The sequence below is a fragment of the Theropithecus gelada genome, chromosome 10 (assembly GCF_003255815.1).
Source record: "Theropithecus gelada isolate Dixy chromosome 10, Tgel_1.0, whole genome shotgun sequence".
Lineage (NCBI taxonomy): Eukaryota > Metazoa > Chordata > Mammalia > Primates > Cercopithecidae > Theropithecus > Theropithecus gelada.
The window spans coordinates 70,359,989-70,384,724 of record NC_037678.1 but is presented as its reverse complement, the minus strand read 5'-3'; the positions used below and the strand labels follow the sequence as shown (position 1 = coordinate 70,384,724).

The window sequence follows — 24,736 nt, the reverse complement described above, 5'->3', positions numbered from 1 at the left end:
TGGTGATGAAGTGGATATAGAGTAAAAACAGCTGCTTCCCCGGAGAGACGCCTGTCCAGGGAATTGGTTTAGGCTACTTAGCAGGGAGTCGCTTTTATCTTCTTGCTTGAGTGCTGCAGTGCTTTTCTGATTGCTCATGTGATCTTTGGCTTGGGCTGCATTTCAGACACTCTGAGTATTTGAACCCTGGGCCAGGCAGTTGGCAGGTGGTTGCCTTATCTGATCTTACAGGACATTGCTTTGGAATGCATTGATTTGAGGTGCATTAGTATGCACTCTGTGTGCCCACAGGTTGCACCTCCTTGCAGGGTTGTTCCTGGGGAATTGCCAAACCTGTATTTTTTCCCATTTGGAGATACCATATGCTCATTAAAGAGAATTTGGAAAACACAGAAATGTTGAAAGAGCAGGGGAAATCACCTGTACTATTACCCAGGGTTGACCACTATTGATGTTTTTACGTGTCTTTATGTTTATATAATTGTGACTGCATGCAGTAATTCAATTTTGTAAACTGCTTTTTCATTTATGATAAGCACTTTCTATGTTATTACAGAGCTTCAGCAAATGGCATTTAAAAAGATAGGCTAGCGTGTCAGGCCTTTCTTAGTCAAATCATACATATGTGAATTTGGTCATAGAGATGTCTACAAGAGCCAGCCAGGAAGTATAAGTGAGCAAAGCATGCTAGATGTGAAACAGGAGAGAGTAGGGTTGGGGAGGATTCCTATTGCTGCCACTTGGGGTTCAGGTCAAGGGCTGTCAGATATTCCCATGTTTCCAGAGAAGTGGAATTTTTTTTTTTTTTTTTTTTTTTTAATATGAAATTGTTAGGCTGGGTGCGGTGGCTCACGCCTGTAATCCCAGCACTTTGGAAGGCTGAGGTGGGCAGATCACCTGAGGTCAGGAGTTTGAGACCAGCCTGACCAACATGGAGAAATCCCATCTCTACTTAAAAAAATACAAAATTAGCCGGGCAAGGTGGCGCATCCCTGCAATCCCAGCTACTTGGGAGGCTAAGGCGAGAGACTCACTTGAACCCGGGAGGCGGAGGTTGTGGTGAGCCAAGATCATGTCATTGCATTCCAGCCTGGGGCAGCAAGAGTGAAACTCCATCAAAAAAAAAAATTGTTGTTTTTTTGAATTAAAAAAAAAAAGAATTCAGGCCTGGTGCAATGTCACACCAGTAATCCCAGCACTTTGGAAGTCCAGGGTGGGTGGGTCACTTGAGGCTGGGAGTTCGAGACCAGCCTGGCTAACATGGCAAAAACCCAGCTCTATAACAAATACAGCAGTTAGTTATGCATGGTGGCGTGAGCCTGTAATCCCAGCTACTCAGGAGGCTGAGGCAGAAAATTGCCTGGGAGGCGGAGGTTGCAATGAGCTGTGATTGTGCCACTGCACTCCAGCCTGGGTGACAGAGTGAGACTCTATCTCAAAAAACAAACAAAACAAAAATTCAGGGAATAATGTAAGAAATAGAATCAACAAAGTAAGAGAAATGTTGACATTTTCTCTTATAAGCTTGAAAGCTTCCTCTGTTTTTGTTTTTTTTAAGAGAAAGGATAAAATATTACAGATAAAGTTGAAATATCCTTCCTATCTCTACTCCCATTATCCATACTTCCCATTGCCCAGTTTGGGCAGCCACTATCATAAATTATTATATATCCTTCTATCTCTTCTCTTCTCCCCTCCCCTCCCCTCCCCTCCCCTCCCCTTTCTTCAGAGACATGGGCTCGCTCTGGAGTGCAGTGGTACAATCATGGCTCACTGTAACCTCCACCTCCTGGGCTCAAGTGATCCTTCCAGTTTTCTGGAGTAGCTATAGGTAGTAGGCCACCATGCTGGGCTAATTTTCATTTTTGGTAGAAATAGGGTCTTGCTCTGTTGCCCTGGGTGGTCTCAAACTTCTCAACTCAAGTGATCCTACTACCTCAGCCTACCAAAGTGCTGCAATTACAGAGGTGTGAGCCACTGCACCCATCCTATCCCACTTTTTAATACTTATACATACATAAATGCAAATCCATGAACACCATATTGTTTTGTAAGTTCCTAATCATAACTGTCACTCTGCAGCTTTGTTTCTCACTCAAGCCTATTTATTTATCCATATTAAATATGTAACCCTAATTCAGAGGTTGACAAACACTTTCTGTAAAAGGGCAGGTAGTAAATATTTTAGTGTTATAGTCCATATTGTCTGTCTTGCAACTACTCAACTCTGTTCACCTCTGTAGTTAATGCAGCAGTAGATAATATGTAAACTAAGGGACATTGCTGTTCTAATATAACTTTGTTTACAAAACCAGGATCTGGGTCAGATTCATATCATGGGCTATAATTTGCTGACTTCTGCTCTAATTTATTCCTTATATCTTAAAACTACTGAATGGTATATATATATGTGTGTGTGTGTGTATATATATACACACACACACACACATATATTGTTATTATTATTTTTTTTTTGAGACAGAGTCTCGCTCTGTCACCTAGGCTGGAGCGCACTGGCACGATCTCAGCTCACTTGCAACCTCCAACTCCTGGGTTCAAGTGATTTTTGTGCCTCAGCTTCCTGAGTAGCTGGGATTACAGGCGCATCCCACCACGCCCGGCTAATTTTTGTATTTTTTAGTAGAGATGGGGTTTCACCATGTTGGCCAGGGTGGTTTCAAACTCCTGACCTCAGATGATCCTCCCGCCACAGCCTCCCAAAGTGCTGGGATTACAAGCGTGAGCCACCACACCAACCATATTGTTTATGATATGAATATACCATATTTTATTATTCAATTCCCCTATAAATGGATGTCTAGGTTGTTTCTAGATTTTTTTGCTTGCTTTTTGGGACAGGGTCTTCCTCCGTGACTCAGGCTGGAATGCAGTGGTGTGATCCTGACTCACTGCAGTCTTAACCTCGTGGGCTTAAGCAATCCTCCTGCCTCAGCCTCCCAAGTAGCTGGGACTATAGGCATGTGTCATCATGCCTGGCTAATTTTTCAAGATGGGGTCTCCTTCTGTTCCCAGGCTGGTCTCCAACTCCAGGGCTAAGGCGATCCTCCTGCCTTGGCCTCCCAAAGTACTAGGGTTATAGGTGAGAGCCCCCACACTTGATCTGTTTTGTTTTGTTTACAGATAGTGTCTCCCTCTGTTACCCAGGCTGGAGTGCAGTAGTGCTATTATAGCTCACTACAACCTCCAACTCCTGGACTCAAGGTATCCTCCTGCCTCAGCCTCCCAAGAAACTGGGACTACAGGTATGTTCTACCACACCCAGCTATATTTTTTAAATTAAAAAAATTTTTTTTGAGACAGTCTCGTTCTGTCGCCCAGGCTGGAGTGCAGTGGCGCAATCTCGGCTCACTGCAAGCTCCGCCTCCCGGGTTCATGCCATTCTCCTGCCTCAGCCTCCTGAGTAGCTGGGACTACAGATGCCCACCACCATGCCTGGCTAATTTTTTTTGTACTTTTTTAGTAGAGACGGGATTTCACAGTGTTAGCCAGGATGGTCTCCATCTCCTGACCATGTGATCTGCCCACCTCGGCCTCCCAAAGTGCTGGGATTACAGGTGTGAGCCACCGCACCCAGCCAATTTTTAAAAATTTTTTTAGAGATGGTCTCACTATGTTCCCCAGGCTGGTCTTGTACTCCTGGCCACAAGGAATCCTCCCACCTCGGCCTCGCAAAGTGCTGGGATTACAGGTGTGAGCCACCACACCCAGCCTGTTTCTAGTTTTTCTACTGTGATAACCATGCTGCAGGAAGCAATCTTGTCTATGTTTTCTTGTGCACATATACAAAGCTTTTTACTAGGATATACATATATAGAGAAGTGGAATTGCTGAGGATTTTGTTGTTGTTTATTTTTACTTTTGGAAACAGGGCAAGACCTAGCACCAGGCTGGAGTGCAGTGGTGCAGTCATGGCTCATTGTAGCCTTGACTTGGGCTTACATGATCCTGTTACCTCACCCTCTCGAATAGCTACGACCACAGGCAAGTGGCACCATGCCCAGCTAGTTTTTAAATTTTTGGTGGAGATAGAGGTCTCCCTATATTGCCGAGGCTTCATGTTCTTTTTTTTTTTTTTTTTGACAGAGTCTCACTGTCACCTAGGCTGGAGTGCAGTAGTGCAATCTCGGCTCACTGCAGCCTCCACCTCCTGGGTTCAAGCAATTCTCCCGCCTCAGCCTCCCAAGTAGCTGGGACTATAGGCACTTGCCACCACACCCAGCTAATTTTGGTATTTTTAGTAGAGACGGGGTCTCAGACTCCTGACCTCGGGTGATACGCCCGCCTCGGCCTCCCAAAGTGCTGAGATTACAGGTGTGAGCACTGCGCCCAGCCCATGTTTTATTTATTTATTTATTTATTTTTGAGACGTAGTTTTGCTCTTGTCACCTAGGCTGGAGTACAATGGCACAATCTCAGCTCACTACAACCCCCGCCTCTGGGTTCAAGCGATTTTCCTGCCTCAGCCTCCCGAGTAGCTGGGATTACAGACACCCGCCACAGTGCTTATCTAATTTTTGTATTTTTATTAGAGACGGAATTTTACCATGTTGGACAGGCTGGTCTCGAACTCCTGACCTCAGGTGATCCACCTGCCTCAGCCTCCCAAAGTGCTGAGATTACAGATGTGAGCCACCATGCCCCGCCCATGTTGTTTTAAATACCAGGTGGGCCAAATAAAATGTTTCAGATAGAATGTAACCAGTTTGTGACCTCTCTCTTAGGCTTTCCATAGGAAGCCAGTAGTTACTGAGAATCCAATTCATACCTAGTTCTGGACTTTGAGGTGAGACTCTGTGACTGCTAGCAGGGTGAGGATGCGTGAATCTAAAAACAAAAGAGTTGGAAAACGGTCTGGAAGAGTGTGGCTGCTGTGACAAATGTGCATTTGATTTCCTCAGCAGATAAAAGAGATGAGGTTGGGGAATGACTCAATATTTCATGTTCAATAACCATTCAAACAGTGGGTGTTAACACTGAATGACAAGTTCTAGCAGAAAAGGTCTTCAGGATGAAGGTGATGAGCTGCTGATCTGTGCTTCCTTCTTTCCTGGCAATTCTGTGAGTTCCTTTAAAGATTTTTCACTCTGTAATTAGACCCACTGGAAGAATAACAAAGGTAATAAAGAAAGAGTATCAGGGCATCCTTCCAAGAAAACTCTCTCCTTTGAGGAAGACCCAGAATAAGATTTTAAGCCTTGGTGGCAGGAAATTAACTTAGTCCATTTTCCTGAAAGAGTGTGTCAATAATACATGACTAGTTCAGTCTAGCTGGGTGAGTTCAGAAAAGAAATGGTGTTCTGTGTTCAGAGTTGAGGAGATTTAATTAAGGGGACTCATGCTTTGGGAATTCCTTCCTTTTTGAAGATTTTTAAGATTAATGTAGGTCATTATCATGCCTTTGTTTCTATCATTTTGGAGAGCTCAAAAAATACACGGAGCTATTACAAAGCAGCTGAACCTCAAGGTCAGCTTGCTGCAGGCTTGCTTTCTTCTTTTCTTTCACAGGCTTGGAACCCCATTGTTTTGACAGGTAAAAGTTGGACAGCTCCGCCTTCTCAAAAGTCCTGTAATGCAGAAGAATCAGTCCTCTGCACTGACCTGTCTCCCTGTCCTGCTCTGCCATTCAGTTTCTCTTACTCTTTCAGGTCTAGGATCTTGTCTGGCAGGCTCATGCACTGCAACAGAGGTCTTCCCAGAGGATTATCAGGGGCTGGGATTTTCCCTTTGCACCTAGATCAGCTTTGGCAGGCCTCTGTTGAAATGGAGGGAGAGACAGGCCGTAGCTCAGGAACCATTCCCCTGAAATGAAAAGATGCAGGAAACTGGGCATTCTAACATCTGTCTCTTTCTTCCCATCTGGCAAAATTCTAATAGCATCTAGAAGAAGCTTGTCCAACTGTGGCCCAGGGTGGCTTTGAATGTGGCCCAACACAAATTCGTAAACTTTGTTTAAACATTATGAGATGTTTTTGCAATTTTTTGTTTAACTCGTTAACTATCGTAGTGTTAGTGTATTTTATGTGTGGCTCAAGACAATTCTTCTTCCAGTGTGGCCCAGGGAAGCCAAAAGATTGGATACCCCTGATCTAGAAGATAACTAATACATTCCTGAAGGGCTTCCTTTTGCATAGTTTTCTTTACATGGCTTGAGATTTAGTTCTTATTGAACATCAATTAGGTATTTAGATCTCAATTTAATCTGAATTTGTTTTAGGATGATTGTTACAAATTGAACAATAGAAATGTTATTTTAGAGTGAGCGCTGTGGCTCACGCCTGTAATCCCAGCACTTTGGGAGGCTGAGTAGAGGCTGAGTGGGGTGGATCGCCTGAGGCCAGGAGTTCGAGACCAGCCTGGCCATCATGGTGAAACCCCATCTCTACTAAAAAATGCAAAAATTAGCTGGATGTGGTGGCGGGTGCTTGTGATCCCAGCTACTTGGGAGGCTGAGGCAGGAGAATTGCTTGAACACGGGAGGCAGAGGTTGCAGTGGGCTGAGATCACACCACTGACTGCAGCCTGGGTGACAGAGCGAGACTGTTAAAAAAAAAAAGTTATTTTAGGCTGGGTGCAGTGGCTTACATCTGTAATCCCAGCACTTTGGGAGGCCAGGGCGGGGGGATCACCTGAGGTCAGGAGTTTGAGACCAGACTGGCCAACATGGTAAAACCACATCCCTACTAAAAATACAAAAATTAGCCATGCATGGTGGCGGGCGCTTGTAATCCCAGCTACTCGTGAGACTGAGGCGGGAGAATTGCTTGAACCCGGGAGGCAGAGGCTGCAGTAAGCCAAGATTGCGCCCTTGCACTCCAGCCTGGGTCACAAGAGCAAAACTCAGTCTCAAAAAAAAGAAAAATAGAAAAAGAAATGTTTTTGTAGTGATGTTTAATGAATAAAATTAGGCCTCATTCTTAATCTCTGGAGTGACCCCCTGACAAGGGTTTTGGATGAACCTGTATTGTTATTTTTATCTAGCTTTATATTGGTTTACAAAGTACTTCCACCCTTATAAGCACCTCTTAGTCTCATAATCATCCTTAAAAAAGAAGAATTGCACCTATTTTTTCAGATTTTACAGAAAATGGGTTCAGAGAGGTTAAGAGGTCTTCTGTTTCTTCATTCTAGACGACAATGTTTTATTACATGTAACGACTAGAAAAAATATGAAAAGCAACTTTTTGTGTTTCCACTTGCTTAGCGGCAGAACAGTCTATGAAGATCAGTGGGGGAATATGTTGATGCTGTCTATTTATTAAGCTACAGCATTTATGCCCAAATGGCCCATCACTGCTTCACCTTCTCCCACCATGGGAGAATGGCCGGAAATAGGTCATTCTCACAACTAAAAAGAATGCTGTCATTGTTCTGCATATTTTTTAAAAATTGCAATTGCATATATCCTTTGATTCAGCAATTCCACTTCTAGGAATTGATGCTTACAGATATACTTTCCCACACATGAATGATTGTGTGTCCTAGGTTTTTCACAGCAGAATATCAGAAACAGCTGAAGTGCATCTGCAGCAGTGACATAAATTATGGTGTATGCATACAGTAGAGTATTATGCTGCTGTTGAAAAGAATAAAGCAGCTCTGTATTTACCCAGGGAATGAACTCCAAGGACACGGTTTATTATTGTATATAATATGTTTGTGTAAAAAGGGAGGGGATAAGTGTGTATTAATACATATTTGCTTATTATGTATCAGCGATTAAAAATCTAATAACCCTTGTCTGTGGGCAGCGGAACAGGATGGCTAGAGAACAGGTCACAGAAAGAGAGAGACCTGTCACTGAAGGGCCTTTTGATAAAAAACAAAACAGCCAGGCATGTAATCCCAGCACTTTGGAAGGCTGAGGTGGGTGGATCACCGGAGATCAGGAGTCAGAGACTAACCTGGCCAACATGGGGAAACCCTGTCTCTACTAAAAAAGAAACTACAAAAATTAGCTGGATATGGTGGTGGGTTCCTGTAGTCCTAGCTACTCAGGAGGCTGAGCCTGGGGAATTGCGTGAACCCATGAGATGGAGGTTGCAGTGAGCCGAGATAGCACCACTGCACTCCAGCCTGCGGGACAGAGGGGAGACTCCATCTCCTGACCTCGTGATCCGCCTGTCTCGGCCTCCCAAAGTGCTGGGATTACAGGCTTGAGCCACCGCGCCAGGCCTAATTTTTATTTTTGTATTTTTATTTCACTTTATTTATTTTGAAACAGAGTCTTGCTCTGTTGTCCAGGCCAGAGTACAGTGGCGTAGTCTTGGCTGTCTGCAACTTCCGCCTCCCAGACTCAAGCGATTCTCATGCCACAGCCGCCTCAGTAGCTGGGATTATAGGCACACGCCACCGCGCCCAGCTAATTTTTGTATTTTTCGTAGAGACAGGTTTTTGCCATGTTGGCCAGGCTGGTCTCAAACTCCTGACCACAAGGGATCCATCCACCTCATTCTCCCAAAGTGCTGGAATTACAGGTGTGAGCCACCGAGGCTGGTCATTATTTTTATTTTACTTTTTTTTTTGAGACGGAGTCTTGCTTTGTCACGCAGGCTGGAGAGCAGTGGCACGATCTCAGCTCACTACAAGCTCCGCCTCCTGGGTTCAGGCCATTCTCCTACCTCAGCCTCCCGAGTGGCTGGGACTACAGGCGCCTGCCACCATGCCCGGCTAATTTTTTGTTTATTTAGTACAGACGGGGTTTCACCGTGTTAGCCAGGATGATCTTGATCTCCTGACCTCGTAACCCACCCGCCTCGGCCTCCCAAAGTTCTGGGATTACAGGGGTGAGCCACCACGCCCAGCCACTTATTTTACTTTATTATTTATTTATTTATTTATTTATTTATTTATTATTTATTTTGAGATGGAGTCTCGCTCTGTCGCCCAGGCTGGAGTGCAGTGGCCAGATCTCAGCTCACTGCAAGCTCCGCCTCCTGGGTTTATGCCATTCTCCTGCCTCAGCCTCCCGAGTAGCTGGGACTACAGGCACCCGCCACCTCGCCCGGCTAGTTTTTTGTATTTTTTAGTAGAGACGGGGTTTCACCGTGTTAGCCAGGATGGTCTCGATCTCCTGACCTCGTGATCCGCCCGTCTCGGCCTCCCAAAGTGCTGGGATTACAGGCTTGAGCCACTGCGCCCGGCCTACTTTATTTTTAAGATAGAGTCTCACTCTGTCATCCAGACTGAAGTGCAGTGGTGTGATCGCAGCTTACTGTACCCTCAACCTCCTCGGCTCAAGCAGTCCTCCCATCTCAGCTTCCCAAGTAGCTAAGACTAGAGACATGGGCCACCATGCCTAACTAATTGTTTTTTTGTTTTGTTTCGTTTTGTTTTGGAGAGATGGGGGCTCACTATGTTGCCCAGGCTGGTCTCAAACACCTGTACTTAAGTGATCCTCTGGCTTCAGCCTCCCAAAATGCTGGGATTACAGATGTGAACTACTGTGTACAGCCTAATTTAAAAATTTTTTGGAGACAGGGTCTTGCTGTGTTACCCAGGCTGGCCTGAAACTCCTGGTCTCAAGGAATTTGCCTGCCTCAGCCTCCCAGAGTGAGACCCAGACTTAAAAGATTTCCAGCTGCCTCAGCCTATAGCATAAGATCAAATATTGATTAAGAGGAGGACGGGCTCACTGACAATACTGGTGGACTGCAGTTTTTCATTTTTACCACTGAAGCTGGTTAAGATCCTGTGAGGAAATACACAGTGTAGGAAAGTTATCAAATATGGCTGTCAGGTTAGCGAGATGAAGACTATTTAGGTGTGTCAGCTTCTGTCAGGCAGCCCCCAGTGACAACAGTACTGTGTTTACTTACTTTTGCTTTTTTTCTAGGACCTTAGCATCCTGAGACATTTTGAATTGACAGCCCTCAAGATTGACTGGATCAGAGTTCATCATGTCAAAGTTGAAAAGCTCAGAGTCAGTCAGGGTGGTGGTTCGCTGTCGCCCCATGAATGGCAAGGAAAAGGCTGCTTCGTATGACAAAGTGGTGGATGTGGATGTTAAACTGGGACAGGTATCTGTGAAGAACCCCAAAGGGACAGCCCATGAAATGCCCAAGACCTTCACCTTTGATGCCGTCTATGACTGGAATGCCAAGCAGTTTGAACTGTACGATGAGACGTTCCGACCACTTGTTGACTCGGTCCTGCAAGGTTTCAATGGAACCATTTTTGCCTATGGACAAACTGGGACAGGAAAAACCTACACAATGGAAGGAATCCGTGGTGACCCTGAAAAAAGAGGAGTCATTCCCAACTCATTTGACCACATCTTCACCCACATCTCTCGATCCCAGAATCAACAGTACCTGGTCAGGGCTTCTTACTTAGAGATCTACCAAGAGGAAATCCGAGATCTGCTCTCAAAGGATCAGACCAAAAGGCTTGAGCTCAAAGAGAGGCCTGACACAGGAGTGTATGTGAAAGACCTGTCTTCCTTTGTCACCAAGAGTGTGAAGGAGATAGAGCACGTGATGAATGTGGGGAACCAGAACCGTTCTGTCGGTGCTACCAACATGAACGAGCACAGCTCGCGTTCTCATGCAATTTTCGTTATCACTATCGAGTGCAGCGAGGTGGGCCTCGATGGTGAAAACCACATCCGTGTAGGGAAATTGAACCTTGTAGATCTTGCTGGCAGCGAACGGCAAGCCAAGACTGGCGCCCAAGGGGAGAGATTAAAAGAAGCTACCAAGATCAACCTCTCCCTCTCCGCTTTGGGTAATGTCATCTCTGCTCTGGTGGATGGCAAAAGCACTCACATTCCGTATCGGGACTCAAAGCTTACCAGGCTCCTCCAAGATTCCCTTGGTGGCAATGCTAAGACTGTGATGGTGGCCAACGTGGGGCCTGCTTCTTATAACGTCGAAGAGACTCTGACCACTCTGCGATATGCCAACCGTGCCAAAAACATTAAGAACAAACCAAGGGTCAATGAGGACCCCAAGGATGCCCTCCTTCGAGAATTCCAGGAAGAGATTGCTCGGCTCAAGGCCCAGCTGGAAAAACGGTCCATTGGCAGGAGGAAGAGGCGAGAGAAGCGGAGGGAAGGTGGTGGCAGTGGTGGGGGTGGGGAAGAGGAGGAGGAGGAGGGAGAAGAGGGTGAGGAGGAAGGGGATGATAAGGATGATTACTGGCGGGAACAGCAAGAAAAACTGGAGATTGAGAAGCGGGCCATTGTAGAGGATCACAGCTTGGTTGCAGAGGAGAAGATGAGGCTGCTGAAGGAGAAAGAGAAAAAGATGGAGGACCTGCGGCGGGAGAAGGATGCTGCCGAGATGCTGGGCGCCAAGATCAAGGTACCATACCTATACCCCTCCTTAGGCCCTTGCCGCATCAGTGCTTTTGCTTTCATCAAACAACAACAAAAAACATAACCATATGAGGGATGATGTCTCTCTCAGTTTTGGATTTCCAACAGCCCATGATACCCAGTACTCAATAAACCTTTGTTTAATCGACATGAATATGATTTTTTCACATTTACAAAAATGAAAATTGAATTCATAATGAGAATAATTATTACATATGCACGTAGTATAAAGAACAGCAATAAAAGTAACACCATGTACCCCCCACCCGGTGTAAGAAATAGAACAACATCCGTTTTTCTTTCTTTTTTTTGAGATGGAGTTTCACTCTCGTCACCCAGGCTGAAGTGTGGTGGCGTGATCTCGGCTCACTGCAACCTCTGCCATCTGGGTTCAAGTGATTCTCTTGTGTCAGCCTCCCGAGTACCTGGGATTACAGGTGCCCGCCACCACGCCTGGCTAAGTTTTATATTTTTAGTAGAGATGGGGTTTCACTATGTTGGCCTGGCTGGTCTCAAACTCCTGACCTCAGGTAATCCACCTGTCTCGGCTTCCCCGGGTGCTGGGATTACAGACATGAGCCACTGTGTCCGGCTTTTTTTTTTCTTTTCTTTTCTTTTTTTTGAGACAGGGTCTTGCTCTGTCAATCCTGGAGTGCAGTGGCCCAATCACTGCAGCCTCGACCTCCTAAGCTCAAAGGATCCTCCCACCTCAGCCTCCCAAGTAGCTAGGACTACAGGCCAGCAACTTTGCCTGGCTAAATTTTTTAAATTTTTTTGTAGAGACACAGTCTCCCTATGTTGTTCAGGCTGGTCTCAAACTCCTGGGCTCAAATGATTCTCCCACCTCGCCCTCCCAAAGTACTGGGATTACAGGCATGAACCACCGCACCCAGCTGATACCCATATCTTTAGTAGCGCCTTGTGTTCCCCTCCCCCACAGATAACCATCATCCTGAATTCTATGTTTATTGTTTCCCTGCTTTTCCGTATAGTTTTGTCTTGTATATGTATGTATCTCTCTCTAAAGAAAACATGGTTTCGTTTCATATAATTTTTTACTTTTATATAAATGGAATCCCACTCATGCCATTTGCTTTTATTTTTGCAACATTATGTTCATGAGATTTATCCATGTTGATGCCTGAAGCTGTGGTTCACTCATTATTACTGTTCCAAGTATTCCATGGTATTCCATTCTCCTGACGTGTGGGTTGTTTCCAGTTTCTGCTGTGAATGCTTTTGTGCTTGGCTTCAGGAGAACATGGACGTGCAAGATTGTCTTGTTTGGCACTATTAGGTCTTACGATATTTGCAGCTTCAACTTCTCTAGACAAGGACAAGTTGTTTTCTAAAGTGGTTGGGCAGATTGAAGCATCTAGCAGCAGGATATGAGTTCTGGATGCCCCTCATCCTTACCAGCACTTGTGATGATCAGACTAGTGTTTGGATATAGTATAGCCCCTTGGTGCAGTTTCAGTATATAGTACCCTGATTACACAAGATATGGAACACTTCCATCACCCCCAAAGTGTCCTCATGTTGCTTTCTTATAGTCAGCCTCCTCTCCCAACCCCTATGTGCTAATATATTTCCCTACATCCACTCCATTTTCCACCCAATGGCTAGTTAACATTCTGGAGTGCTGAGCTCCCATTGTTTTGAGCCTTCTTTCTGGTGGCAATTCACTATGCCTGCAGTTCTCTGGACTCTGAGCTTCCACTGGGCTTTAATGGCAGAGGACAGTGCAAAGGTAGACTTGGAAGTCTCAGGATGGGCACTGGCTAACCGCAAGCCAGATTTCCTTGGAAATGTTCAGTTCTGTTTTATTGAATTCATGCAAACTTTGATTTCTATCCTAAAATGTCTCCATGTTTACAAATTTTAAAATTAGAAGTTCTCTTTGCCGCCCCCCTACCCCCACTGTATGAAGCTGTACTTTTTTTTTTTTTTTTAAATTAAATCAGTGGCTTCATAGTAGCCCTTTCACAGAGCTGGGTGCTATTTTACTTCAGAGGCAGGGTTCTTAAAACCTTGAAAGTCCCTTCTAGGACTTTTAAGACCTGATGTGAAAATGGAGTCGTATACAATACACTTAGGAGGTAACTTTGTTCCAGGGAGGGGTTCTGAGATGCCATTATGTCAGAGCACTTCATGCCTTCTCACTGCTGCACGGTAAGTGTGACTGGCTGTGCCCATATTTTGTTTCGTTTTGTTTTGTTTTGAGATAGGGTCTCACTCTGTCCCCCAGGTTGGAGTGCAGTGGCGCGATCTTGGCTCACTGCAGCCTTGACCTCCCAGGCTGAAGCAATCTTCCCACCTCAGCCTCCGAGTATCTGGGAGTACAGGCGCGCACCACCATGCCCAGGTAATTTTGTGTATTTTTTGTACAGACGAGGTCTCACTATGTTGCCCAGGCTGGTCTTGAACTCCTAGACTCAAGCAGTCCTCCCACCTTAGTCTTCCAAAGTGTCAGGATTACAGACGTGAGCCACTGCACCCGTATGTCCGGCCTGGGTATGCCCATATTTAACTTGCATACTGTCTTTTAGGATCAGATCTGTTATTCAAGGCCAGGAGCACCTAGAATCTCTAAATAACCCCTCAGAAAAAGTTGAACTCTCAGAGTCTGAGTGTGCAAGATACAGCATCAACTCAAGGTCACTGCATCTCTTAGACATTTTGACTATGGAGAATGACATTACTTCTGTCTTTCTCAATCCCTGGATGCTGTGAAATCATAAAAAAATGTTAGAGGCTGGGTGCGGTGGCTCACGCCTGTAATCCCAGCACTTTGGGAGGCCAAGGCAGGTGGATCACTTGAGGTCAGGAGTTCAAGGCCAGCCTGGCCAACGTGGTGAAACCCCATCTCTACTAAGAATACAAAAATTAGCTGGGCGTGGTGGCATGCACCTGTAGTTCTGGCTACTTGGGAGGCTGAGGCGCAAGAATTGCTTGAACCTGGGAGGTGGAGGTTTCTGTGAGCCAAGATCATGCCAGTGCACTCTGGCCTGGGCACTCTGGTCTGGGCGACAGAGCAAGACTCCATCTCCAAAAAAAAAAAAAAAGAATGTTAGAGCGGTTAGGTATTGTTAGGTATGTATGTGGAGCTTAGCAATCTAGTCCAGCCCCTTCATTCGAGAGATGAGGAAACAGGCTCAGAGGACTCACTGAAAGAATGTCAGCAGAGCTCCAGTGAGGTTCGTAAGTTTCTTAAAGAAAAGTTGTGCAGTTTTGGAGTCCCATACTTTTCAGGTCCAAATCATTCTCATGGCTTCAGCCCCTATCAAAATGCTGAAGGCTGCCAATCTGCGTATCTAGCCTAGCACTGTCTCCTGCCATCCAGGCCTAATAACCTTCTGCCCACTGGGATGCTCACAGCCACTCACAGCCTGCTCTTGCCTTCCTTATCTCAGGGAAGCCAGACCCCTGGGAGTTATCCTTGCCAGCTGTCCCTCCCTCTCACTTATAGCCAGGCAGTCCCAAAGCCTCTGGATCCTGCCTCATCAGGGTCTCTTGGACTCATCTACTCTGCCCTCCCCAACTAGGGAGGAGGCCTAGCCCAGGCCTAGACCCCTGCAATGGCTGCCTGTCCTGTCTCCCTCCATCCTGCCAGCCCTTTGCCATTCTTCCCATTGCAGGGGAGTAATGTTTCTAAAACACACATCTGAGTGTGTAGCCTCATGCTCAAAGAATATGTCAGTGGTTCCCTGAACTTCTCAGGATCAAGAAGTTTAGTCTCCTTGACAGGGATTTAGGTCAACTTCATCACTTCCTACCTTCCCTCACAAAACAAAAGCTTTTTTTTTCTTAACTAATTCCTATTGTTTCACTTCAGCTCTCTGTGTAGCTGGTCCTGTAGACAGAAAGCTTTCTCTGACACCCTCTAAAAGTCTGAATTCTCTGACTGGGTGCTGTGCTCACGCCTATAATCCCAGCAGTTTGAGAGGCCAAGGCAGAGGATCGCTTGAGGCCAGGAGTTCAAGACCAGCCCAGACAACATAGCAAGACCTCATCTCTACCATCAGTCAGCCAAGTGTGGTGGTGTACACCTGTAGTCTCAGCTGCTTGGGAGGCTGAGGTGGGAGCATCACTTGAACTAAGGAGGTCAAGCTGTGATCGTGCCATTGCACTCCAGCTTGGGTGACAAAACTAGACCCTGTCTTTAAAAAATTTTTTTAAATCCCCACAAAGTCTGAATTCTATCCCATCAGTGTGTGTCTCCCATTAATTACTGTGTCCTTTCCTCATGATGGCGTCTGGCGCCATATGGTTAAAGCTGGCTTGCTTGTCTGTTTTCCTCAGTGGACTCTGAGCTTTGTGATTCACATTCACATTGTATCCCCGGGACCTAACATAAAGGAGCTGCTTAGTATGTTCTAAGTGGGATTAATACTTTGTAGAAACAAGCAAAAAAAAATTTTTTTTGTTAAAGCTAAAATTCATGTGTCTGGAGAAACTGTATTTTCAGTGTTACCAAGAAGCCTCTAGTGAAGCTGCCCCAGTCCCTCACCAGCTGAGCACAGTGTATTTTTTCCCAGAGTTTGTCCTTTTTGGCTCAGTCCTGAGCTCTTTATCTTTCACAGGCGCCCCTGTGAGGAATTATGTTCTGAGGGAAACCGTTCATGAGATGGATTCTACTTTGTTTCTCACTCAGGCCATGGAGAGTAAGTTGCTTGTTGGAGGAAAAAATATAGTAGATCATACGAATGAACAGCAGAAAATCCTGGAGCAGAAACGACAGGAAATTGCAGAGCAGGTAACTTTTCATTCTTTTTCAGGGAGAGTGGGTGGGGTAAGGTGTGTTTATGCTGCAGAACAAACATCTCTCATGTTCTACTGTCTTCAAAGAGAATAAGAGCAAGGTGTGTCCGCCTCATCCTAGCTGGAGACTCTGATTCTAGCTTGGGGAATTCAGCATAGACACAGTCTCTAGGGCAAACTGATGAATTTTGTCATGTTGCTCAGAAACGTCGAGAAAGAGAAATCCAGCAACAGATGGAAAGTCGAGATGAAGAGACCTTGGAACTTAAAGAGACATACAGCTCATTGCAGCAAGAGGTGGACATCAAGACCAAAAAACTCAAAAAGGTATGAAAGGAATGAGCCAGATGGAGGTGCCTTGAGACTTGGGGAAAGGGAGAACTCTACCCTTTGTACAGACACCCCCCTCACCTGCCTCTCCTCTCATTCCAGCTCTTCTCCAAGCTTCAGGCAGTGAAGGCTGAGATCCACGACCTCCAAGAAGAACACATCAAGGAGCGCCAAGAGCTAGAGCAGACTCAGAATGAGCTCACCAGGGAGCTGAAACTCAAGTAAGTGCCAGGTCTTCCACAGTGCCCCCAAGCCACTTGCTGAGTCATTGGTCTTGTTTGTTTAGTTAGAAACAGCCTTGGCTGGGTGTGGTGCCCCATGCCTGTAATCCCAGCATTTTGGGAAGGGGAGGCAGGCAGATCACCTGATGTCAGGAGTTCGAGACCAGCCTGGCCAACATGGTGAAACCCTGTCTCTATGAAGAAATACAAAAATTAGCCGGGCATGGTTGTGCGTGCCTGTAGTCCCAGCTACTTGGGAGGCTGAGACAGGACAATCGCTTGAACCCGGGAAGTGGAGATTGCAGTGAGATGTTATAGTGCCACCGCACTCCAGCCTGGGCGACAGAGTGAGACTCCGTCTCCAAAAAAAAAAACAGCCCTGAGGAAAAGGGTCCTTCTCCAGCTCATCTCCTGCCACCCCATTTTCTGTTCATTCCTGAGAAAGTAACTTTCCATCCCTGGATCCCATCTGTTAACTGAATGACTTCACCAGGTGATCTCCAAGTTCCCTTCTAACCCTACCTTCTTGAAGCTTTTAAAGATTCTGGTCTTACATCTGTCTAATGATAAGAGGGAATATTTTATTAACTTGACTTTTTATTGTGACAATTTTCTGAATGGTATAATGAATACCCAGGTACCCATCACCCAGATTCAAGGATTAACAAGCTTTTGCCATCTGTCTTTCACAAAAATATTTTAAAGCAAATCTTACCTCATGTTATCTCACTCCTACATACTTACATATATATATATATATATATATGATCACAGTGGTTTTTTTTTTTTTTTTTTTTTTTTGAGACAAGGTCTTGCTCTGTCACCCAGGCTGGAGTGCAGTGGCACAATCACAGTTCATGGCAGCCTGTAACTCGTGGGCTCAAACAATCCTCCCACCTTAGCCTCCCGGATAGCTGGGACTACAGGTGTGTGCCACTATGCCCAACTAATTTTTTAAAAAAATTCATAGAGATAGGGTCTCTCTATGTTGCCTAAGCTGATCTCAAACTCCTAGGCTCAAGCAATCCTCCTGTTTCAGCCTCCCAAAGTACTGGGATTATAGGTGAGAGCCACCACACCCAGCCCACAATACTGTTTTTAAAAAAGCTTAATTGAGACATACTTCACATACCATACAATTCACGTATTTAAAGTGTACAAATCAGGCGGGGCACGGTGGCTCCTGCCTGTAATCCCAGCATTTGGGAGGCCGAGGCGGGTAGATCACCTGAGGCCAGGAGTTCAAGACCAGCCTGGCCAACATGGTGAAACCCTGTCTCTACTAAAAATCCAAAAATCAGCCAGGTGTGGTGATGTGCACCTGCAATCCTAGCTACTCAGGAGATTGAGGCAGGAGAATCGCTTGAACCTGGGAGGCAGAGGTTGCAGTGAGCTGAGATCACACCACTTTACTCAAGCCTGGAGACAGAGCGAGATTCTTGCCTTTTAAAAAAAAAAAAAAAAAAAACTAAAAAAATTAAAAAATGATAAAGTGTACAAATGAGCATTTTTTAAAAAAACATATATATGCATAGGGCTGTAAAACCACCACTACAATCTAATTTTAGAACATTGTTATCACTCTCCTCTAAAAGAAACTCTATCAATTAGTAGTCACTCCTTATTACCCCCTTTCCCAACCCGAAGTAATCACTAATCTGCTTCCTGTCTCTTTGGCTTTGCCTATTCTGGCCATCTCATATAAATGGAATCACACACTGTGTGGCTTTTTGTGCCTGGCTTCTTTTGCTTAGCATGACACTTTCAAGGATCATCCATGCTGTAGCATGGATCAACAGATATCTGATAGTCCCAACATCAATTGTTCTTTATTATGACTGAATAATATTGCACTGTATGAATAGACCACATATTTATTTATTTTTCAGTTTATATACATTCAGATTATTTCCAGTCTTTGACTATTATGGATAATGCTTCTATAAGCATTCCTGTATAAGGTTTTGTATAGATGTGTGTTTTCATTTCTCTGGGATATATTCATAGGAGTGGAATTGGTGGGTCATATGGTCACTCAGTGTTTAACTTCTTGAGAGAATGCCAAACTGTTTTCCACAGTGACTGCACTATTTTACATTTCTACCACCAATTTCTCCACTTTTTTTTTTTTTTTTCTTTGAGGCAGTCTCGTTCTGTCGCCCAAGCTGGGGTGCAGTGGTGCAATCTCAGCACACTGCAACCTCCACCTCCTGGACTCAAGCGATCCTCCCACCTCAATCTCTGGAATAGCTGGAACTATAGGGGCATGCCACCCCACCTGGCTAATTTTTATGTTTTTTGTAGAGGTGGGGTTTCACCATGTTGCCCAGGCTGGTCTCAAACTCTTGGGCCCAAGCAGTCTGCCTGACTCAGCCTCCCAAAGTGCTGGGATTACAAGTATGAGCCACCATGCCCGGCTTCTCCACATCCTTGTCGATACTTATTATTGCCTGTCTTTTTTATCATAGACACCCTAATGGATGTGAAGTGGTACTTCATTATGGTTTTGATTTGTGCAATTCCCTGATGACTAATGATGTTGAGCATCCTTTCACATGCTTGTTGGTCATTTGTATGTGTTTGGAGAAATATCTATACAAATCCTTTGCCCATTCAAAATGGGGTTGTTTTTTATTTTATTTTATTTTTTTTTGAGATAAAGTCTCACTCTGTCGTCCAGGCTGGAGTGCAATGGTGCAAACTTGACTCGTTGCAACTTCTGCCTTCTGGGTTCAAGTGATTCTCGTGCCTCAGCCTCCCGAATAGCTGGGATTACAGGCACTCGCCACTGTGCCAAGCTGATTTTTGTACTTTTAGTAGAGATGGGGTGTCACCATGTTGCCCAGACTGGTCTTGAACTCCTGACCTCAGGTGATCCACCCACCTTGGCATCCCAAAGTGCTTAGATTACAGGCATGAGCCACCACTCCCAGCCAATCATTAAGTTTTAAGACTTTTTTTTTTTTTTTTTTGAGACAGAGTCTGGATCTGTCACCTAGGCTGGAGTGCAATGGCGTGATCTTAGCTCACTGCAGCCTCCGCTTCCCAGGTTCAAATGATTCTCCTGCCTCAGCCTCCCGAATAGCTGGGACTATAGGCGTGTGCCACCATGCCCAGCTAATTTTTGTATTTTTAGTAGAGACGGGGTTTCACCATGTTGGCCAGGCTGGTCTCGAACTCCTGACCTCAGGTGATCCACCCGCCTCAGCCTCCCAAAGTGCTGGGATTATAGGCATGAGCCACTGTACCCGGCTGAGTTTTAAGAGTTCTTTATGTTAAGGCCGGGCGCGGTGGCTCAAGCCTGTAATCCCAGCACTTTGGGAGGCCGAGACGGGCGGATCACGAGGTTAGGAGATCGAGACCATCCTGGCTAACACGGTGAAACCCCGTCTCTACTAAAATACAAAAAAAAATTAGCCGGGCGAGGTGGCGGGCGCCTGTACTCCCAGCTACTCGGGAGGCTGAGGCAGGAGAATGGCGTGAACCCGAGAGGCGGCGCTTGCAGTGAGCTGAGATCCGGCCACTGCACTCCAGCCTGGGCAACAGAGCCAGACTCTGTCTCAAAAAAAAAAAAAGAGTTCTTTATATTAATATATTATGAATACTACTCCTTCACCAGATTCATGATTTGAAGGTACTTTCTGTTTTTCTGAGTTGTTTTTAAACTTTCTTGATGGTATTACTTATAGCACAAAAGATTTCCATTGTGATATAGCCCAATTTAATTGTGTTTTCTTTTGTTTATTGTACTTTTGGTATTGTATCTAGATTTGCCTTTTCTGGACCTTTCATATAAGTTTATAAATGAAATAATGTTGGAATAATGTGGCCTTTTGTGACTGCTTTCTTTGTGTATGTGTGTGTTTTGTTGTTGTTGTTTTTTTTTGTTTTAAATGATAAGGCCTTCCTCTGTCAACCAGACTGGAGTGCAGTGGTGCCATCATAGCTCACAGCCTTGACCTCTTGGGTTCAAGTGATCTTCCTGCTTGAGCCTCCTGAGTAGCTAGGACTTCAGTTGCATGGTAGCACACCTGGCTAATTTTTAAAAATTTTTTCATGAGGATGGGTCTTGCTTTGTTGCCAAGGCTAGTATAATGTTTTCAACAGTCTTCCATGTTGTAGCATATATTAATACTTTATTCATTTTTTATGGCCAAATAATATTCTATTGTATAAATATACCACATTTTATTTATCCCATTCATTATTGGATGGACATTTGGATTATTTCTACTTTTGGGTGTTATGAATAATGTTGCTATGAACATTCATATTAAAGTTTTTTTGTGGACATATGTTTCATTCTCTTAGATCCTCTAAGAGGCTTATAGTTTTAGGTCTTACATTTAGGTCTGTGATCCATTTGAGTTAATTTCTGTGTATGGTGTGAGGTAGGGTTTCAAGTGCAGTGTTTTGGATGCAGATATCTAGTTGTTCCAGTACCATTTGTTGAAAGGGCTCTTCTCTCCCCATTTCATTGTCTTGGCATACTTATTGAAAGTCAGGGCTGGGCGTGGTAGCTCATGCTTGTAATCCCAGTATTTGGGAGGCTGAGGTGGGCAGATCACCTGAGGTCAAGAGTTCAAGATCACCCTGGCCAATATGGTGAAACCCTGTCTCTACTAGAAATATAAAAATTAGCCAGGCGTGGTGGCGCACGCCTGTAGTCCCAGCTACTTGGGAGGCTGAGGCAGAAGAATTGCTCGAACCCGGGAGGCGGAGGTTGCAGTGAGCCGAGATCGCGCCACTGCACTCCAGCCTGGGCCACAGAGTGAGACTCTGTCTCAAAAAAAAGAAAGAAAGTCAGTTGACCATAATTAAGCATTTATTTCTGGACTTTCAATACTGTTGCTTTGGTCTATATATCTATCCTCATGCTAGTACCATTCTGTCTAAATTACTGTAGCTTTGTAGTTAAGTTTTGAAATCAGTAAGTGTGAGTCCTCCAACCTTGTTCTTTTTCAAGAGTGTTTTGGCTGTTTAGGGTCCCTTGCATTTCCGTATTCAGGCATACTTTGTTTTACTGCACTCTGCTTTGTTATAATTCACAGATATTACATTTTCTACAAATTGAAGGTTTGTGGAAACCCTGCATAGAGCAAGTCTGTTGGCACCGTTTTTTCAACAGCATATGCTCACTTCATGTCTCTGTGTAAGCATTTATTAGCAATAAAGTATTTTTAAAGTCTGTACTTTTTTTAGACAAAATGGTATTATACATTTAATAGACTATAGTATAGTGTAAGCGTAACTTTTATATGCACTGGGAAACCAAAAACTTGTGTTACTTGCTTTATTGTGATACTTACTTTATTGCAGTAGTCTGGAACCAAACCCACAATATCCATGAGGTATGCCTCTACGTTTTAAAGTCAGCTTGTCAATTTCTGCAAACAAAGCCAACTGAGATTTTGATATTGATCGTATTGAATCTGTAGATCAATTTGGGCAATATTGTCATCTTAACAGTATTAAGTATTCAGATCCATGAACATGAGATATATTCACATTTATTTATTATTTCTTTAATTTTTCTCAAGAATGTTTTGTAGTTTTCAGTGTATAAGTCTTGCACTTTTGTTAAATTTATACCTAAGGGTTTTTTGGGTGCTATTGTATATGACATTGTTTTCTTAATTTTATTTTTGGAATATTAATTACTAGTATATAAAAATATTGGCTGGGCATGGTTGCTCACATCTGTAATCTCATCACTTTGGGAGGCCAAGGTGGACGGATCACCTGAAGTCAGGAGTTCGAGACCAGCTTGGCCAACATGGTGAAACCGTGTCTCTACAAAAATACAGAAATTAGCGAGGCGTGGTGGCGGGTGCCTATAATCCCAGCTACTCGGGAGGTTGAGGCAAGAGAATCGTTTGAACCCTAGAGGCAGAGAATGCAGTGAGCCGAGATTGTGCGATTGCACTGCAGCCTGGGTGACAGAGCAATAATCTGTCTCAAAAAAAAAAATTATATGTGTATATATAATTGCTTTTTGTCTACACAATGATATTTTTACACCTAAAAAAATTAAGTTTCTTAGTATTTTCTAGTACCCAATCCACATTCAGATTTTCTTGGTTTGCTCATATTAGGAGCTACATATTAGAACTACATGTTACATTTGGTTATTAAGTCTCTTAGACTTATTTTAATCTGAGGCAATTCTTTTTATTTTTTATTTTATTTATTTATTTATTTATTTATTTATTTAAGACAGAATCTCACTCTGTCGCCAGGCTGGAGTGCAGTGGCGCAGTCTCAGCTCGCTACAAACTCCGCCTCCCGGGTTCAAGTGATTTTCCCGCCTCAGCCTCCTGAGTAGTTGGGACTACAGGTACATGCCACCATGCCCAGCTAATTTTTGTAGTTTTAGCAGAGACGGGGTTTCACCATGTTGGCCAAGATTGTCTCAATCTCTTGACCTCGTGATCTGCCCACCTCGGCCTCCCAAGGTGCTGGAATTACAGGCGTGAGCCACCACGCCCAGCCAATTATTTTTATTTTAAAAAATATTTTTCAGTCGAGCATGGTGGCTCATACCTGTAATCCCAGCACTTTCAGAGGCTGAGGCAGGTGGATCATGAGGTCAGGAGTTCAAGACCAGCCTGGCCAAGATGGTGAATTCCCCATCTCTACTGAAAATACAAAAATTAGCTGGGTGTGGTGGCGGGCACCTGTAATCTCAGCTACTCGGGAGGCTGAGGCAGGAAAATTGCTTGAACCTGGAAGGCGGAGGTTGCAGTGAGCCAAGATTACACCACTGCACTCCCGCTGGGGCACAAGTGTATACACACACACACACACACACGCACACACATATTTTTCATAGTTGACTTGTTGAAAAGAGTGAGTCGGATAGCCTGTAGAAATTCCCACGTTGTAGGTGGGAGTGGTGCCTTGTGCCTGTAGTTCCAGCTACTTGGGAAGCTGAGGCAGGAGGATTGCTTGAGCCCAGGAGTTCAAGGCTGCAGTGAGCCAAGATTATGCCACTACACTCCAGCCTAGGTGACCGAGTGAGACACCAACTCAAAAGGAAAAAAAAGAAAGAAAAATATACCACATTCTGGATTTGTTGGTCTCCTTCTTCATGGTGTCAATTAACTTGCATCTCTATCCCCTTTATTTCGCTTTAACTGAAAACTGTCTCTGAAGCACGGGTTCCCAACCTTGGCTACAAACTGAGAAGTTTTAAAAGTTAGTGATGTCTAAGCCTCACCTCAGAGATTCTGATTTAATTGGCCTAGGGCAGTAGTCCTTAAACTTTAGCAGGCATCAGAATTACCTGAAGGGATTGTTAAACACAGATTGATGGGTGTCACACCCAGAGTCTGATTCAGCAAGGCTGCGGCAGGGCCTGAGAATTTTCATTTCTAATAGTTTCCAGGTATTGCTTCTGTTGGTTTGGTGAATGCACTTTGAGAACTCTTGGTCTCTCATGAGGTCTGGGCAAGATATTTTTCAAAACTCTGGAGGTAATATTAATGTGCAGCCTGGCCTGAGAAATGTGGAGCTAATGGTTTCAGCCAACAGATGATCTCTTTGTCTGGATCTATTATTTCACTAGTGGGATTACAAAATGACCATGCCTGGCCAAAGAAGAACTTTTCAAAGGGATTCTTTTTTTTTTTTTTTTTTTTTTTTTTAGACAGAGTCTCGCTCTGTCGCCCAGGCTGGAGTGCTGTGGCTGGATCTCAGCTCACTGCAAGCTCCGCTTCCCGGGTTTACGCCATTCTCCTGCCTCAGCCTCCCGAGTCGCTGGGACTGTAGGCGGTAGCCACCTCGCCCGGCTAGTTTTTTGTATTTTTTTAGTAGAGACTGGGTTTCACCGTGTTAGCCAGGATGGTCTGGATCTCCTGACCTCGTGATCCGCCCGTCTCGGCCTCCCAAAGTGCTGGGATTACAGGCTTGAGCCACCTCGCCCGGCCCAAAGGGATTCTTTTAATGACCAAATTTTAAATTGGGAAAAGAGCCCTTAAAATTAAATGTTTGCGCAGGGCGCGGTGGCTCAAGCCTGTAATCCCAGCACTTTGGGAGGCCGAGACGGGCGGATCATGAGGTCAGGAGATCGAGACCATCCTGGCTAACA

At 44.7% G+C, this 24,736-nt stretch overlaps 1 protein-coding gene across 1 annotated transcript in view; it reads left to right on the top strand.

The window, feature by feature from the left end:
* Window positions 1-24,736, top strand: part of KIF3B (kinesin family member 3B) — a 54,827-nt gene that overhangs the window by 19,134 nt on the left and 10,957 nt on the right. The window contains exons 2-5 of the mRNA XM_025398451.1: window positions 9,854-11,321; window positions 15,990-16,091; window positions 16,301-16,423; window positions 16,529-16,647. Of these exons, the coding sequence (XP_025254236.1) occupies window positions 9,918-11,321; window positions 15,990-16,091; window positions 16,301-16,423; window positions 16,529-16,647 (1,748 nt within the window). The 5' untranslated portion in view covers window positions 9,854-9,917. The remainder of the gene's footprint in view (window positions 1-9,853; window positions 11,322-15,989; window positions 16,092-16,300; window positions 16,424-16,528; window positions 16,648-24,736) is intronic.